Here is an 18,111-nt window from a genome sequence, read left to right as displayed (position 1 = left end):
TGTATTCAAGGTATTTGCATAATCTCAAATTTTGCACTCACATTTCTTCATCCTAACAATCAATGAAAAAAAGAAAAAAAATTGAATTTTTAACTGAAAAAAGATCAAAATAAATCACTCTCCAACAATGAATCTAACCCATTCATTTGATGGATATTAAAATCTAAGCATTTAAAAACTCAAAATCAAATTTTTTGTATTTTAGAATTGTTCATCTAATGTCTTTTAGACCCTTCAGGAAAATTAGAATAAAATGACACTCCCTGTAAAACCCAGATCTAATCGTCCCATCAAATGGGTGGCTTATGTTAATTAGGTAAAAAAAGAATTTGTATGGTGAGTTTTCCAATTTTGTTCTTTCACATTGTTCATCATAAAAAAATGAGTGTGTGTTCAAAAATTACAGTCAAACAAGTGCTTCATGGTTTTTGGTGTGTTTATTATATGACTGTAAGACAGTTTAATGAAATCATTTCCCCCATATATATGGGGAAACTCACTTGAATGCCCACTCGCGTGCAAGAGGCAAACGCCCGACGGTTGGGACTGATGCGTGATGGTTTTTAAATTTTATTCTTTTCTGAATCGGATTATATGAAATATTAAAAAACATTTTGAAACCTAAAAAGTGACGAGACTGCCCACGGAAAAGGCGGGGATAGTTTGGCTATTTTGCACTTAGAGAAATACTTTTTTTAATATTTTATTCGGGTACGACTTGATAAAATCTATAAATAAGCTAATTTTTGCATCAATGTGATTCCATAAAAAAATTTAAAATATAAGTGTATTACAAAATACTAAGCACCTTGATTGAATCTTGACCATCAGGCGTTTACCATAAAGGAAAGCTTATGAGAGTACCATAGAGATTCCACTATACACACGTGTGCTCTACCGTACATACATGCACTACATGTGATCTCCACCCTACAAAATAGGGGTTCCTCGGTTTGAGATGAATCACAATCTTGAGCTAGTATCTCCATGAGTGAAAGGATTCATCATCTTTTTAATAGTCTAGCTCAGAGGAAAAGGTTTATATGGAGCCGAGGCTCTAAATAATCAAATTAGAGCCCACCTCAAAACTTTCATTAGAAGAGGTTGTTTTGATGCTTAAATATCTTCAAATTAATCATCTCGATATCAAGATGCACGTACATGAGAACCAAAATGGATTTCAAGTTTTGGAAATAGTACATCTTGTAACGCATTTTTGGGCCGTCAATTTTTAGGTTTTTAAGTTTTTATATATTTGTTCAATCTACACTATTTTGAAGCTTTAAATTTTATAAGTAAATATAAAAATATATTTTAAGGCTATCACAAAGATTTTTAGTATTGAATCACATTTCTCGACACTATTTAAATGTATGCTTCAATTTGATTGTTTAGAGCCTCGGCTCTATACAAACCACACCCTTTGTAGAAATCCTATATATTTCACATAGAATTCTTGAGGCAGCTTATCATTTCTCTTGAGCCATGCCTTTCTAACATCCACATTGGGGTAGGATATTTAGGTGCCAATAGATGTGCAGGAGCAAAACATGTCTCCATAGAGCACTCATTTTTTCAAGGATGAAGTTTTTATAGGGCCTCGGCTCAAATCCTCATCCAGCAAGCACTTTGGGCATAAAAAATCCTTACTACGACTCTAAAATTAATTTCCAGCTTTAACAATAAAATTTGAAGCTCTAAAAGTGGTACAAATCTTGTGGATATATAAATACTTATTTTTAAGGTGAAATGGATGATCTAAATGATTTGTTGCAATATATATTATTTTTAAAATTTGAAATTTTAATTTTTTTGCACAACCATAATGTTGAAGATGAGATGATCGATTTAAAGGTTTTTCAAAACTTAAATTACAATTTTTGAGGAGTTAGGAAGGGAGAGCCCTATCAACCATCCCTATCAAACCATGTTCGTTTTTTCAAATGCGCTCGCTCCTCCCTTCGCATGCAATGGGAACCATGTAAAATTAGGTTAACTAAATCTAGGTTGCATTTCAATTGACAAAACCATTTTCATTTACCAGAAGAGCAACAATTGCAATTCGTTGCTCGAATTTGTACACTATCAAACTACCAAAATTTGGGGCCCTTTATGACCTTCCAAAAACACAAAATGGACAAATGTCCATTACTTGGGGAAATCCCATGTGCACCCTCGTAATCTAGACATTGTCGCACATCCAATAGATGGTTGAGATAACTTAATTGATGGTTGAGATAAATTGGATGGCTACACCACATTTGGGGCAATAATTTGCTGAATAATACATTTTTAAAATAAAAATATTTTGGAAACAATAAGAAAATTATAACATGCTACTTTCAAGGTTTTGAAAGTTGTCGATTAGAATTAAAATCACTCAATCCAGATCGAGAATGGATAAGATTGGTTAAAGAGTTTTAAGAATTGTTGATTTGGATTGGAACCATCCAATCCGAATTGAAAATCGATCTGTTTCCTATCATATATTAAGAACCAGCCGATTCCCCTCTAAGAACCAATTGATCAGCCCCTAATTTATGTTCTAGAATTTTTTAGAACTCGTTTAGTTTTTCAATTTCCCCTTTTATTATAATTTTCTAATGTTTATTATTTCTAAAATTTCTTACTTAAAAAAGGCCCCACACATTCATGTGGAGGGCCCACATCCAAGAGGTGTGAGGAAGTCCAAAAGTCAATTGACCGAGAGGTGATTTATGGAGCCATTGCCCCCCTTTCTCCTATATACCCAATGTGGGATAAAAAGCTTCATCTCATTGTTTATAGACTCTTCTTTCCTTGAGTTATATTTCCATACTTTATTCACTAAACCCATTTCAAGCTCATAACTGCCCGAGTAACTATCCTTGTGAGTGTAGTGCCAAAGTGTGATAAAGAAGTGAGGACAATGTCGGTATGTTTGACAATATTATTGAATAAATGGTACTCACGTATGTTTTAGAGTGGCTTTGAATTGCATTTAGTTAAAGAAATACAAGTTCCATAGACAAGTGTGGTTAAACAATGTTTTGGAGCATTTGACTGAGCACGTATGCTCGCCATGGGCTGTCATCTACATAACCATTTAATGGGCCATCAAATAGACCATTTATTTTTAGAAGGAGTTCGTCACAATCATTTTTGTCTTATAGATTTCAAATCGGTTGATTGTAAGCATGTCATTGACTAGACTCAAATATTGGAACAAACAAAAAACCTTGAACTTCATTACACGTCTCAATCCATCTAATTTGACATCTAATGATTAAAAATAAATGTGACCTCTATATAAAAAAGATAAATAATCTTATAATATACAATCCCTATGGAAAAAGCATGCACTGCCAGTAAATATAATGAAATTTTACGTATATGATTTTGGTCCACCAACAATTAAAAATGGGCTGAATATCGTCATATATTGCGTACAATTTTGGCCTATCCTCTACATATCGAAATTTAACCATTTGGGACATATGCTCCGTTGAAAATGCAAAATGAAAATTTAAATAATATAAGTCCACTTATAAAATATTTTGTATTTTAATAGGATAAAACAGTTAAGCATTTTAGTCATTTATAAAAGGAAAAAGTTTATATAATGTCGCAACCTGAAACTGTAAAATCAAGGTGCACCTAAAAAATCTATCGGGAAAGACTGTTTTGATGATGGACAATCCTTTAATGGACCATCTCGATATCAAGATATATGCGGGAAATAAAAAGATTTTGAGTCCCAAAAGTAGTGCATCTTGAAATATATTGTTCGGACCGTCCATTTTCGAGATTTTCATGTGTTTATAGGTCTACTTTATTTGAAACACTTTTGGAGTTTAAAATTATATAATTACATATGAAAATAGATTCACATACTGTCTAAACAAAAATTGACACCAAAGTTACGTCTTATGATAAAATTTGGAGGTGCGCTTGACCTTGATTGTATAAGGTTGCAACGTTATGCAAACCACACCCTTTATAAAATCTTTTGTATTTTCAATTTTCTCATACACCATTGGTTTATGCCTAGTTTCAGTTGTGTCTTTTGTTTTTTTCTTTTTATTAGTTTTTTTCTTCTTTTTTTTTTCTTTTGCATATAGATTATGTTTGCAAGATTTATTTCTTTTGCACTCGTAATAAGATCAATTTTGAGAGAGAGAGTGTGTGTGTTAGGGATGCATTAGTAAAAATCACAATTAGTATCACAAAATTAGTATAAAAATAAATAAAATAAAATAAAATCAATATAAAACATTACAATTAGTATCACAAAATTTATTTAAAAATATATAATCACTTTCTCCCTCATTTTCTTCACTAAAAATCACAAAATGAGTATGAAAAACATTGTAAAAGTAGTTCAAAATTATTATTGAAATTAATATCAATAGACACTTAGATAAGAAATGGCATCTTAATATTTACATATTTTTGCAACATATTAAAAAACTCATAATGCACTATCCCTATTTTTTAGAAACTCAAAAAATAATATTAACTAATAATTTTTAATACTTTTTTTATTTCTTTTTTAAGGCCGGATCGGGCTAATCGTGACTAGTTTTTGGTGATCTAGGTCATCGAATTTTTTAAAAAACATTGGCTCCCTTGTTGTGAATCGCCATTGCATATGTGGATTCTACTTAGAATGTACCCACCAAATGAGTTCATTTGTATGTTGATGGAAGGACCTGCACAATGCTGTGAGCCTTAACAAGATTGTTGGATGTATTTTTAGTCATAATACAAGATTAATTACACTTGGAGAAATTTACATACCAGCCCCATGGTAACAATGCAGGAAATAAGTATTGAACAGACTCCAGGTCTATATACTTTGGCAAACGGTGGTTCACTACACAAACCCAATGGATATGATTATTAGAAAACATTGGTGAGGCATGCTCATGGTATGATACTGGATTATGATATGCCTAAGACTCATCATATGAGGGCCCTATATGCCTTAAGAGTTCTGGTAGTTGGTCAACTCATATATATTTGCTAACAACCAATGATAGCAAAGGGTCTTAGCCCATCTCAACTCAAGGCAAACTCTGGATCATATATTCCCGATGACACAATATGCTTCTTTAAATAATATTGGAAGAGTTTGTATTCGGTATGATATGCCGTCGAACCTGTCGTTGGTTAAATATGTGCATCTTGGCTAACGAACGGTCATAAAAGACTCTCCGGCCATCTCAAATTGAGACAAGCGCTAGAATATAAATCCCTAAGGCCACAATATACCTCTCTACAAGATATTGGAAGAGTTTGGATAGGGTACGAAACATCTTCAAATCTATCGTCTGCCAAACTGGATCATAAGGAACCTCATTATATAATATCGAATTGAGTTGTTTCCTTGCATATACATTCAATGAGGCCTCATATGTTTCTAGTCTAAGAATCATACAAATTAGACAACGTTTAGTAATTCGTTGGCAGCCATAATATGTCTTGCCTGATAACCCGAAACATGATAGTTTGGAGATTGAAATGAAACTCTTTGAAATTATATTTGAAGCATCATGCTCATCCCAAGGTTTCAAATCATTTGGAGATGGCTTAGCCCTTGGTCTATATCCAACAGCGGACAGATCTTTGTATATCGTCTACCAAACATATACCCAATATGACCTTCGGTTACTAAATTTGAGATTTCTTTCAATCTATAAAGAGTGTTTTTTATGGGACATAGACCATTACATTCATGACTCAATGCCTTATTAGCTATGTAAGTGCGGCATCCTGTTAATCTCTCTTGTAAGAGTGGCGAGCTCCGCATCAATAGCCATAAAAACTATGTAAAAGCTTGGCCACCACTACATGATTTCTCCTGATATATGGAGAGTCTTGAGCTCAAATTTCATGAAAATATGTGTCATAGTCCCCACTATAAAATTATCATAGTCTCAGGGTCTATAATCCCTTGGGGTGAGAGTATTTGAGCTCCCAGTTCTCAAATCTACTATTGTATTCTGCACCAGAAATTAGTTCACTTCGATGGGCTATATATCCCTCGTCTATGATCCATATGAGATGAAGTTCAAATCATTGTATTCGTCTCTGAGTCCTCTATTACTTCACAAAATTATATGATAAATGGATTCATCATCAAAGAGCGACATTGAAAATACTTGGACATATATAGACCGGTAGAAGGTGGTTAACAATAACCACTTTGAAAATACTTGGACATATATAGACTGGTAGATGGTGGTTGACAATGACTACTTTGAAAATACTTGGACATATAAGAATTATTCTGTAGACTGATAGAAGGTGGTTAAGAATAACCACTTTCCTTGATTTTATCATGGAATATCACGATGAATGTTGGTAGTTACATGTTCAAATTATAAATCAAAGAACTAACACAATAGGGGCTAAATTCGCCCTTAAATTTCATATTATTGAAACAATAAATTTTTTTATATATATATTGGGTATATGCTATGCGATAAAAAAATTATAATATGTAGGGAAATTTCTCAAAATACCCACAAGGGATGAATTGAACTATTCGAATTATACCGATTTGCAACTATTCCAACTCAAGACCAAGTATTTCTTTTTTTGTGGGTAAATCAGCGGAGAACAAGTCTCAAACTTACGATAGGAATGTATCTTAAGACATCATGTTGTGGCAGCCACCACTTTTTCTAGGACAATGGATTTTTTTGGGTATTTTGAAACTAAATAAAAATATATAGATAAAGTTTTCAATTGTTCATATTTTATGGGTATTTTGAAACTGAATAAAAATATATAGATAAAGTGTTAAATTGTTCATATTTTATGGGTAATTTGATAAACTTCCCAATAATGTATGACCATTTTATCCATCATCAAAAACGGGCAGTAACCACAAATAGGTCATTCCACAATGGAGAAAACTAAATCAACAATAAGTATATAAGAGCTTTATTGAGAAAAGAAAATACATCTTGGGCATATCTCTGACTTATTGCATATAGTACAATTGCTTTATTGAAAAGACTCAGCCTTGCTTTATTGTAGGGATTTGTTGTAAACTTAATCAATGATCCTTATCCAAATGCTTATGTACACACAACTGATCATTAACAATTACACATTTGATCTTATGTTGTTGTTCTATATGACATCAGAGCATTGGTCAACAGTTGCCAAATACGGTCCTTTCTAGTATGGACCTATTCACAGGAAGCCTGGTTTTACCCTTGTCAAGTCCAAAGAAGCTGCCAATCACACAAATAAACATCCACATCTCTCTCTCTAAAACTATTCAAAGGGTACCCTGATTGTCATACTCCAATGCTCAAAGTATCACCGTCGTCCTTCAATGTTGCTACCATCTTGTATAGTTCGAATTGCGGGTGTGTGCGCTCTTGTGAACCTAGAGCAAAGCGGATGCAGACCATAAACCGACAACTTTATTTCAATGAGAAACAAATACAAAGGGCGATGTTCACTCTCGGATCCGGCAGAACCCGGACCCTCTTAGACCACCGGTATTTGGTATTGGGAAAGCTCTCTTGTCGAGACTTGATCGTGTTATAAGTTCAAAATGAGGCGGAACCTCAAACGACTATAGAAGCCAGCTCACTAGAAGTCTATGTACCCTTCGAATTCCTGACAACGGGCTCCTGAACTATTTGGTTCGGAAGTGGGTAGCCTGAGTTTCTATTGGGTTTTGGAAGTCTTTGGTTCTTGAAGTTGGGAGTTCTTAAAGGTATTTTGGGTGTTTAGGCTACTTAGGATTTATAGGAATTTTTGAGATTTTTTGGGAATTTTCTAATTTTTAAGGCTATTTTGGATTTTAGAGAGGGTAATTTGGGTATTTTAGTAAAATGGAGGGTAGTTTGAGAATTATAGGATGGACGCAGGCTACTCTGGGAAGCTAGAATTTTATCTCTATAGGGCAAGGGTTTCTCTCTCTAGGTTAGGGTTTAATTTTCTAGGGAAATTATCAAAACTATCCCCTTATTTTTAGATTATTAAAGATAAACTCCAAATTTTTCATAACCTCATTCATACCTCTTTCACCACTGTTTTCATTTTTTTGACTAAAGTACCCTTCACGGTTGTCTCAGGTCTGTGAAGGCATCATGGTCCACTCAAACTCGTAATGGTTTATAGAGGGTTCAAACCCTGCTCAAGTTGGATTTAAGTCATCACGATTCTATTAGAACTGTGATGCAAAGTCAACATGTGAATCATCACGATACATACATAACTGTGATAGTAGGCTATATTAAGACAGGTGATAAAGAGCCATGATGCAAACCACAATAGTCGCAGCACAATGATATGCTTTCACAGATTTGAGACTACTGTGAAGGATAATTTAATAAAAAAAATGCAAATAGAGGCAAAAAGGTGTATAAATAAAGTTTTCAAAATTTTTGGGTTTATTTCCAATAACCTAAAAATAAAAGGATGGTTTTGATAATTTTTCAATTTTCTAACCCTTAAAAAATGTGTTTAACATGATTTTTATAGACACCGAAAAATGGGTGGAAAATTAAAAGTTAGTGGATGAAAAATCAAAAGTATGGCTTTAAGAAGAAGTGGATTATTAAATATAATTTGAGGCTAGGGCTAAAAATTACACCTAAACTTTGAAATTTTTCATGAGTTGCCCTTGAGGAGGCGTCCATCTTCATCCACCACCAAAATCCATCAAAATTAGACCTTTTTCCACCATTTTCACGCAAATTTCTTTCATATAATTATGAAGCAATCCACTACAATCAATTTGCAACGAATTTGAGAAAAAACTGTCATCCATTTGTCAAGGCTAATTTTGAGTTTTGATTTTTCATTTAGGGTAAATATTGCATACCATTTCTACACCTCGTCATTGCACTCAAATTTGGCCTCGATTTGACGATCAGCCTGTAGATTCTTGTGGAAGATGATGAAACTGAAGTTTGGTATGAATTTTGATTCAAGATGATGCCGGATTAGAGAGATATGACTCTTTTATTTCTTGTCATTTCTTGAAAACTGCAATCTCATAGACTTAGGCAACTTCTCACTAGGATTCGCCCCATTAATTGGATTTTGATCGTGTATTTCCATATATAGATGTTAGAGGTGGCAATAGACCCGAGTAGACCTGGGACCCTGGGTATACTCGACCTTGGCTCTGGATATGGGTTCAAATTTAGGACCTGAATACAATTTGGGTCTAGGTCCAGGTCCAGTCATACCTGACCCATACTCGTCGTCATAGGGTAAAGGATAGCAATTATGTATCTTTAAGCGCGTTCTAAGTGTTCATATTGCCACAATATTTGCAACATTTACGGTATTAGTGGCAGAAAAAAAAGAAGGTATATGATGGAAAAAAAAAGGCCAAAAAAAAGAAAAAGAAAAAAAAGATAAAAAACCCTCATAGTCATTGGGTGGCAGTGGTTCCGACTAGACCCGGCACCTGACGGGTCTGGGTGCATGTCTAAATTTTGGACCCGAATACTATTCGGGTCCGGGTCTACATCCAGCCAAACCCGACCCATTCCCACACCTAATGCAAAAGAAGGGGTTTTTTCATCTGAGTTCTTGGAATCTGCCACATCTCTAATATTTGAGGTTCTAAATATAGTCTTAGACAGGGTTTTCGAAGGGAGTAGATAAATGATATGCTCCCTCAGCCCATATAATCTTTGGGCAACAATTATTATGTTAAGAATTGAAAATGTTAGGCAAAAAAATTCTAGGAAAAACAATACGGGTGAAGTTTAGGCCAGGTGCCCTCCTTGTAAAAAGAAACTATATATTGTTAATAAGGTTAATATGGAAGATGTATATTATAATCAATATATATGAGAAAGATACGTATAATATCTTGTATTTTATAATAAATTTGGGTATAATATATGTGTTTGTGATTTATTTTTATTATTGTCATCTGTATTTGGCTATTTAGAATAAACTTATATATTTATATTGATCAACGGACATAGAGAACTTAGACTCTTAGCATGATATCAAAACCAAATTCATCTTTGTCATTTCCATTCCTATACGATCAAGCTTGTTCTTCAATTATTACTTGATCCTGTCCCGATGCAACCCTTAAACTTGCTAGGAAACCGCGTAAACCTGAAATATCTAGTTTGTTGATTTGGCTGATGGATGGGCTCACCCTGATCATGTATTTGTCAAGCTTATGTTGTCTGAGCCATCTCGAGATCAGTTACTCTCTTGACACTGTCCACCATTATTTTGATTTTTGACTAAGCCATTGGCCATTTTCCAACGTTCTTCTCTTTTTGTTCGTGATTTCTTATTTCACATTCTCATTGCTTCTCTCTTTAAAATCATGCTTTGCATAATAAAACTTTGTTTCATATTGTCGCTGGACTTCTGTGGTTCTTCATTCGGTACATGAACATGGTCCGTTAAACCCTTATGTTATGCCTTATTTTCTGGATGTCAAACCCTCACCCATCCTTCTGTTAAGCCTTTTTTGCCATGGTCAATCAAACCCCTTTCTTTTTAAAGCCTCCAAAGCATCAAACCCACTTGAGACCCGAGTCCATTGTCTGTTCCCTTGATTGTTTATTTAAATCAATTTCTGAAAGGTGATCATCTTTCCGCCACTCTGTGTTCTCTTATTTTGTCTGATGTTTATGAGGCTACTGAATCAGTCTCGGTTCTACATGGTTCGAGCTCCAATTTGATGCTGGGGAAGATCGTCTCAGAACTTATAGTGCGTTGATTCTTTTTTTTTGCTGTCTACCTTTATGTTTCTTCTGCTTCCATTCGGCTCCATTATGCCTCCCGGTTCATCTTGCAAAAAGTAAAACATTAAAACGACAAGGAAATTGAGGATTCTAGGGGCCTTGCCATTACCTTGCTTCCCATTACCTTGCTTGCCAGTTCCTTCCCTCTTTTGGGTTATCTTACCTCCAGCATTTATACCTAAGAGAAGCCATCTGTGCCTCTGCCCCTAGATGTCCCTTAGCCCTCCTCCAGATTTTCGGCCTCCCAAATCCCAAAGGCCCCCTTACTCGTCCAAGCAAATATATCTCCCCAAGCCACTCTGGTCTGAAACCTCTAAAATTGATCCTTTGAAACCCTTCTGAAAAATCAGCTAAAAAAAAGAAATAGTGTGTTTCGCCTTTACGAAAAATAACCATTTTGCTTTTGAAAAATCAGCCATTTGCCCAGTCTTAGTTAGATCCTGTACTAAACCCCTTTGAAAAATCGTCAAAAAAAATAAAAAAATAAAAAATCCCACGAAAACTTTTAAATTTGAAATACTTACGTTTTTGTCCCTTGAAAACAACCAGCTGAAAATGGCCTTTGAAAAATCGCAATATCTGGCATCATTGCCTTCCCCTTAAAATGAACTGGCCTTTGAGTATTGGCCTTTGCAAAGTCCATCTGAAATATCATATTAAACCCTCTATAAAACTGCCATATGATGGATATGCTGACTCCACCATCTACGGATTTGCTATCTTTATTGTCCGCGCCTAAGAAAAGCTCATATGAAGCGCTCTCAGAATTTTCTCCCTCAGATCTGAAGTTTTTGGTTATTGTTCTAACCTACTTTGTTAGAATCTTCTGTTTCTAAGGCTTGTTGATTTATCGTTGTTTGAGCCTGCCCTGATATGTTGTTCCTATATACTTGTTGATCAAGCAGTCTAAGTACGACAACCACTACTACTATTGGTCACGCTATGCAGTTGAAGATTCAACTGCTCGTTTCTTCAACTTAGCATTTAAACTCCAACTACATTCTTTCATAGCATCTTGAGTTTGAGGGGGAGTATGAAAGAAAAGTATATATTGTGTACCAGATTAATATGGAAAGTATATATTGTAATCAACATATATGAGAATGATAGGTACAATATCTTATATTTTATGAAAAGTTTAGTTATAATATAGGTATTTGTGATTTATTTCTATTATTGTCATATGCAGTTGTTGATTTAAGACATGCTTGTATATTCATATTGATCAATGAACACTGAGTCTCTTCAGAGAAACCTAAGACTATTCACACTTATTATAATATAGAAGTAAAACACACATTTTTGCTTGGAGATGTAGTTTTGATACAGGAACTTTATGACGACTAGAAAATCTATTTTCATCCCTAGAGTTATCAATTTAAAAAGTTCAAAAATGGTCCAGATGTATAAATACTTGAAAATCTTGAAACTAGTTGGTATAGATAACTTGTTATAAAATACACTATTTTTAATATTTTTTTATGACAAACGTTTAATGAATTTTATTGATAAATGATATATAGAAATACATCATAATCAAGACATAGGAAATAACAAGAGACTATTCACAGATGCTTCACGTAGCTAAACCATCAGCCACATTTTTAGCTTCCCTATAAACATATGTAAAAAAAAATATCCATTACTGACCTTCAAATCCATGGTGAAGTGGATACTTTCTTACGCCAATTGATTACATTAAGTAAATGTCCCTCCACTACACAGCATGCCTTTTCTTTTACCAATTTCAAACCTTGTGAAAGATCAGTAATCTTAGCCTCATTTGCTATAAAGTTTCCAAGGGTCACAAAACCTACAAAATCTCTCACCACTCCACCTATCCCTATTAGTCCCGGATTATCTATTGAGCTGTAATCAAAATTTAACTTAAGGCATCCAATCAAATGAAGGAACCCATTTCTCCATTTGGTTCACATTTCCCTTTAGGTCTCACTTTCAAGTAATTTAAATTAGCCGGTTGAGGCAAATTAAGGTCAACATCAATTTTAGAAACCCCGACATCCTCCTTAATTATTGAAAACCAACTCCATAAATTATAAACAATTTTGACTTTTCATGGATTTCAAATTGAGGTTCCGTCCATCAGACGTCCTCCGATTTATTTTGAGCCCAATCTCCCATAATAATAATAATGAAGCACTAAAGATCTTCCATATCAAGCTCCCTTCCTTCGGTACTATATCGGCACCAAAAATATCTGTGTGCCTTCTCGAAAAGGCCGTATAAAAACACATCTTATGGGATGCCCACATCCATATGTTATTGGTGAAGGAGCAATGTAAGAAAATATGGTCACCCATCTCTTCATCAACTTTGCAAAATAAACGATGGGCTTGAAGTTCTTTTTTTCTTCTATTCATATATATTGAGGTTAAGATGATTGATTAAAAAAAATTTTAATGTTGGATAGAAGATTTTTGAGCTGCACCTTACGTTAATAGAATAAAGTTAATAACTTATCTAAACGTTAAAAAAATAAAAAAATAAACAAACTAAGAATAGACTGCATGTAATAGAATACAATAACAATGGAGGTTATCTCCTTTTTGCCCTGTAACATACTGTCGATCTTCCACCATGGTACAATCTCTAAGCTTCTCCACCGACAATATTGGTCCTAAGGTAGGTACTTGATAACAACTTGGCAACACCTCTTTAACAACTCTCCTCAAGATTACAAATCTGTCAATAGGGGTGACAATAGGGCTGGTGCCCGATCCGGTCTTTCCCTAAATAGCTTGGGCTGGGCCACAAAAATATGACCCAAGGTCAAACCAAGGCTGGGCCAGGAGGGGTCGAGTTTGCCTCAGCCCGACCCAGCCTTTATTTCTTTTAACTTTTTTCGATTTTGTTTTTCATTAGTTTTATTTCTCATGAACAGACCCGGCATGGCACTCTCTAGCCCGGCCAAGGCCTGATCTGGCCATCAAGGGAACAAGGCCAGGGCTGGCTTAGCCCTCAAACGAACAAGACCAAGGCTGGCCTGGCCCAAGCCCAGGTCCGGCTCGTTCGAGTGTCATAAGTTAACAACTCTCTCTCTCACATGCCCACATACATTCACGAACCGGACAAAGTACTGCAGGTCTGACAAAACATGGTAGCTACCTCATATTCCTTGGTAGTGTAGTTGTTGACTTATTGGGGTCCTCTCTGAACCCACCACTGGCCTCACCAATTCCTTTATATCCTCTTATCTATTAACGTATAAAAATAAATAACAAGCATAGAAGAAATTGGGGAAAAACAAATTAAGGGCCAATCAGCACCTTCAAAAATAGGTGAGGTTATAAAAGTAGTATCATAATCCAACCACATGCGAAGCTGCACTGTCACACCCACTCCCCTCTTTTTTTTGACCCCTTCCTTCTTTGGCTTTTGCACTTTATTTTTACTTGCCTCGGAATCCAAAGAAACATAACAAAAAGAAAAGACCACATATGGTGTAACGCATCCTAACTGAACCTGATAGTCCCTCTTGGCATTTTAAGTATTTTACATTCTCTCAATTTAGTAATTTCTGGTTTTTAATGCGCTTGAGTCATTTGCAGATATTAACAGGGTAAAATATCAGAAAAGCTGCCATTAATTTAAGGGACCATATTATTATATATATATATATATATATAGTAGGGAAAGGGTTTCTATCAATTGGAACTCATGATATCAAGTTGTGATACTTTACCCCCTCACGACCTAGACTTGTTAATTAGTATAAAAAGAATCTTTAATACATTAGCAGTGATAATGAGCAGGTTGACTCAACCCCGTTCTGAGTTTAGATCTGTCAAATGGATCGGCCGGTCCGACAGTAGTCCGTCGCGGAACCTATCAAAAAAAATAGAGGGACTGGAAAGTCATTGTCGCATTTTTTAGGGACACACACCTTAAGTCCAATTCAAGAAGCAAAAAACAAAAGCCCACATCCCATCTCTTTGATTAGGACCCATATATAATTCCCACACCTCTTTCTCCCACTTCCTTTCATCCATGGAGTTCTTCAAATACATGCTGGCCTTTACTCTCATGGTCATCTCCTCTCTCATGGTCACTCTCTCTCACACCCAAGCACCAGACTCAAAGAAGCAGCGCTGCCCTCAAAAACAGTCATCGTGGGATGCTGTGAAGAAGCTTCTGACCTGTAAGCACATAGAGAAGGGGAAGGTCCATGATCCAGCAGCTAGGCTCTTGGCACCCTCGCGAAATGGTTACACAAAGCTCAGCTCGTGCGGTGCACTGTGCACCTCCGTCGTGGTTCCTACGAGCAAGGGGAGCGGAAAGAGGAGGGTGCATGAGGCACGACAGTGCAGTAGCCTCGGTTCTGAGGAAGCTTTGTTACAGAATCATGATCGGCAGAGGTCGGCGAGGGGAGTGCAATTGAGGAGGCTGTCTGGTTGCTACGAGTGTCGCACGGTGTCAGAGCCAGGGCGGTACTTGTTGCCGAGGGCCACCATATGTGCATGCGATGAATGCGGTGAGGTGTTCATCAAAGCTGAGAGCCTTGAGCTTCACAAGGCAATTAAGCATGCAGGTATGTGTAGCAGCAGATCTCATTGCATAGAGTTTCTTGAGAGGTTTTCGGAACTTTGTTTTTTTCCCTTTTTTTGCAAAAGATCCATGGAGAAATTACTACAAAAAAATTAAAATTCGTTAAAATTTATGAAAAAGTAAGAAGAGAATGGAAAACAGAAAGAGAATCTCTGTGATTTTTCGAAATTACAGTTCTTGTAGATTATTTTTTTACCCAGTATATATTGTACTTGAGGATTCATATTTGCATTGAATTTAAAAGTTAGATGTATCTTCTCGAAAACGAAGAAAAAGTAAAATATGTATGAAAAAAATCTGAGCATAATAAGGTAAATATGTTTTATATTTTCTAAAGCTCCCCCTCAGCATGCTAATTGAATGTAAATAGTTGTTGTAATGAACTCTGTAAAATATTTTTGCTAAATAAAAGAAGGAAAAGAGAAAATCCTGTGTTCGCGGCAAAAACTCTTGCTCTCTTTATCATGATTTAATTTACATTCTATGGACGGCTCAGATTTCATATCATGGAAACGGTCTGTTGGATCAAGTGGGATCCATTTCCACAAGGAAACCCTGAGCCTCTTACAAAACAGCGAAGAGGTTATCTTTTCTCGGGTGAAGACCGCAATTCCCACAACTTTCTAAATGTGCAGATGGGGCTGGTAGGGCAGGGAATGGTTCGACCAGGACCTCGTCAGGTCAGCCTTGAAAACTAGGACGTGGACCACAAAATATGCTTGGAGAGTCGGAATACCATCGAGGCTCCGATAAGGCCAAGGCCATAATAGAGCCTGCCCTGTCCGGGGCGGCCTAGGCCGCCCTTTTCAGGGGCTCTCCTGCCCGAACTTGAATGGGCCAGGTAGTGTCAGGGCGGGCCCAGGCCATTCCCCCCTTGGCCCTGCTTTTGGTACCAGTAAATTGTGCCCTAGATCATTTTCCTTCTTCTTCTTATCTCTTGTTCTTCTTCTTTGATTTTTTTTTTTTTTAGGTAGAGAGTGCTATATTATCATTAGAACAAATATAAGAGACCATTAACTTTCAATACAAGGACGTCAAAATCTCTTTTCCTCAAATTTCAAATTTGATGGTTATGAGTGTAATATTGACTAGATTCAAAAACTCAAAAAAAATTCGTAAATTTTGTAACACACTTCAAGCCATCCAATTTGACATCTAAATGCTAATAATAATTATGTCCCTGTAACAAAGATAAATAGTCTTATAGTATACCATCCCAAAAACAGAGCCTAGTACTCAACAAAGGAGCTAGAGAGAGAGCTCTGTACAGTAGTCGTGTTACGAGTTGCTTGGTTTGCTTCAAAGCTTAATATCAAGATTCTAAACCTGTAACTATATTTTAATTTTTGCAAAACAAAAGTAGCTTATTATATTTTATATTGACGACTTTTATTGTTGGTTTTGGTTGCTTGTCTGCTATTGACATTAAAATTTGGTATGCTTCGTTTACTTGTTCTTACAATAAAATGCCTCTTTTGTAAGGTTTCTTCTCCTTTTGTCTTAACTAAACATACAATATTTTTTAATTCATGGCTTGCAAGATGAAAATAACCTGTAGTTTCATGGAATATAGTAATAGAATAATCCGATGGATGATTACCTAGTGTAGCCTTGACTGTGATTACTCAATAGTCCAAGAGGTCCCCACCTTTCCTTCAAAAAAAAGATAAGTGGAGATTGAACTACGGTGGGATCCACCATTCTACTCTCTCCAACAGTGCAACAATGATCTTTCCATGCTCCATCACCATACATTGTTAGATCCTCCCCTTCTATCTCTCTCTCTAACCGGCAACCCAAACTTGCAGTATCAGAGCTCGGCCCCGAAGATTCCGGCCGCCACATTGTGGAGATAATCTTTCAGTCTTCTTGGCTGAAAAACGATGCCCCTCTTTGTGTCATCGACCGTATCCTTAAAATTCACAACACCCCAATGACCGTCGCTACCTTTGAGGCCCACCGTGATTCTGTCAAGCTCCGGGCTGCCCGAAACGCCAAGCGCCACCCGCGCTGTGCTGCTGACGGCAATGAGCTACTTCGCTTCCACTGCACCACCATCGGCTGTTCCCTTGGCTCGAAGGGTGCCACCTCCCTTTGCAGTGTTTCCTCTGGATGCTGCAGAGTTTGTGGTATAATAAGGGATGGTTTCTATGAAAAAGGTATTCTCTTTTACCTTTGGCTTGAAGGGTGGATATTTTTTTTTTTTTTTTTGGGGGGGGGAAAGGATCCTCTACCTAAACTTCCCATAGTCGAAAACCTTTTAATGTAAATATTGTTTTTCTAAGTGAAACAAATTCTCACATAATTACCGAAAAAAAGGTATTTGCACCACCGCGGGAAGTGGACGCGCGCATGATTCATTGGTGGTTGGAGGGCGGAGGGCAATGCTAGTTTGCAGGGTGATCGCTGGGAGGGTGAGGAGAGGCGCTGCCGACGGGGTAATGGAAGACTACGACTCGGTGGCTGCAGGGGGGTATGACTCGGTGGCAGGGGCAGGAGGAGGCGTGGAGGAGCTGTTTGTGTTGAACCCCAAGGCCATTCTTCCATGTTTTGTGGTGGTTTACAGAACCTAGACTGAGAAACACCACTCTATCTCTCTCTCATGCAACCATGTATTATAAATATTTTCCATTTTTGATGGGCTCAAGCCTACAATCTCAAGCTTGAAACATCAGAGTGCTTTCCATCAGAGCCATGTGCTTCAACATAATAACTAATGTATCATTATTTTGTAAATCAGAATTTTTGTAGCTGCCTCTTTTTGGAGAATTTAAGTAAGTGGCACTCGTACTCTTGCACTATTAAA

The 18,111-nt window shown here is 36.4% G+C and overlaps 1 protein-coding gene and 1 long non-coding RNA gene across 2 annotated transcripts; one reads left to right on the top strand and one right to left on the bottom strand.

Annotated features, from left to right (window-relative positions):
• Positions 1–14,425: 14,425 nt before the first annotated feature.
• Positions 14,426–17,401, bottom strand: LOC148780550 (uncharacterized). The gene is made up of 2 exons (XR_016041407.1): positions 16,906–17,401; positions 14,426–15,386 (listed from the first exon to the last, which is right to left on the bottom strand). It is a non-coding gene; the product is annotated as an uncharacterized LOC148780550 (long non-coding RNA).
• Positions 14,743–18,111, top strand: LOC18447098 (uncharacterized). The gene is made up of 3 exons (XM_006857201.4): positions 14,743–15,288; positions 17,114–17,464; positions 17,625–18,111. Exons 1-3 carry the CDS (start codon positions 14,748–14,750, stop codon positions 17,876–17,878), a joined length of 1,146 nt encoding a protein of 381 aa, XP_006857263.1. The 5' UTR covers positions 14,743–14,747; the 3' UTR covers positions 17,879–18,111.

The sequence above is a fragment of the Amborella trichopoda genome, chromosome 9 (assembly GCF_054954075.1).
Source record: "Amborella trichopoda isolate Santa Cruz 75 chromosome 9, AtrichopodaSantaCruz75HAP2 v2.0, whole genome shotgun sequence".
Classification (NCBI taxonomy): Eukaryota; Viridiplantae; Streptophyta; class Magnoliopsida; order Amborellales; family Amborellaceae; genus Amborella; species Amborella trichopoda.
This window is presented reverse-complemented; position numbering and strand designations above follow the sequence as displayed.

Excerpts from the sequence above, each read along its gene's own strand:
- LOC18447098 (XM_006857201.4), top strand. The coding sequence starts at position 14,748 with ATGGAGTTCTTCAAATACATGCTGGCCTTTACTCTCATGGTCATCTCC. Across the intron at positions 15,289-17,113 it reads CAAGGCAATTAAGCATGCAG|TATCAGAGCTCGGCCCCGAA; the intron begins GTATGTGTAGCA and ends CCAAACTTGCAG. Across the intron at positions 17,465-17,624 it reads GGATGGTTTCTATGAAAAAG|GTATTTGCACCACCGCGGGA; the intron begins GTATTCTCTTTT and ends ACCGAAAAAAAG.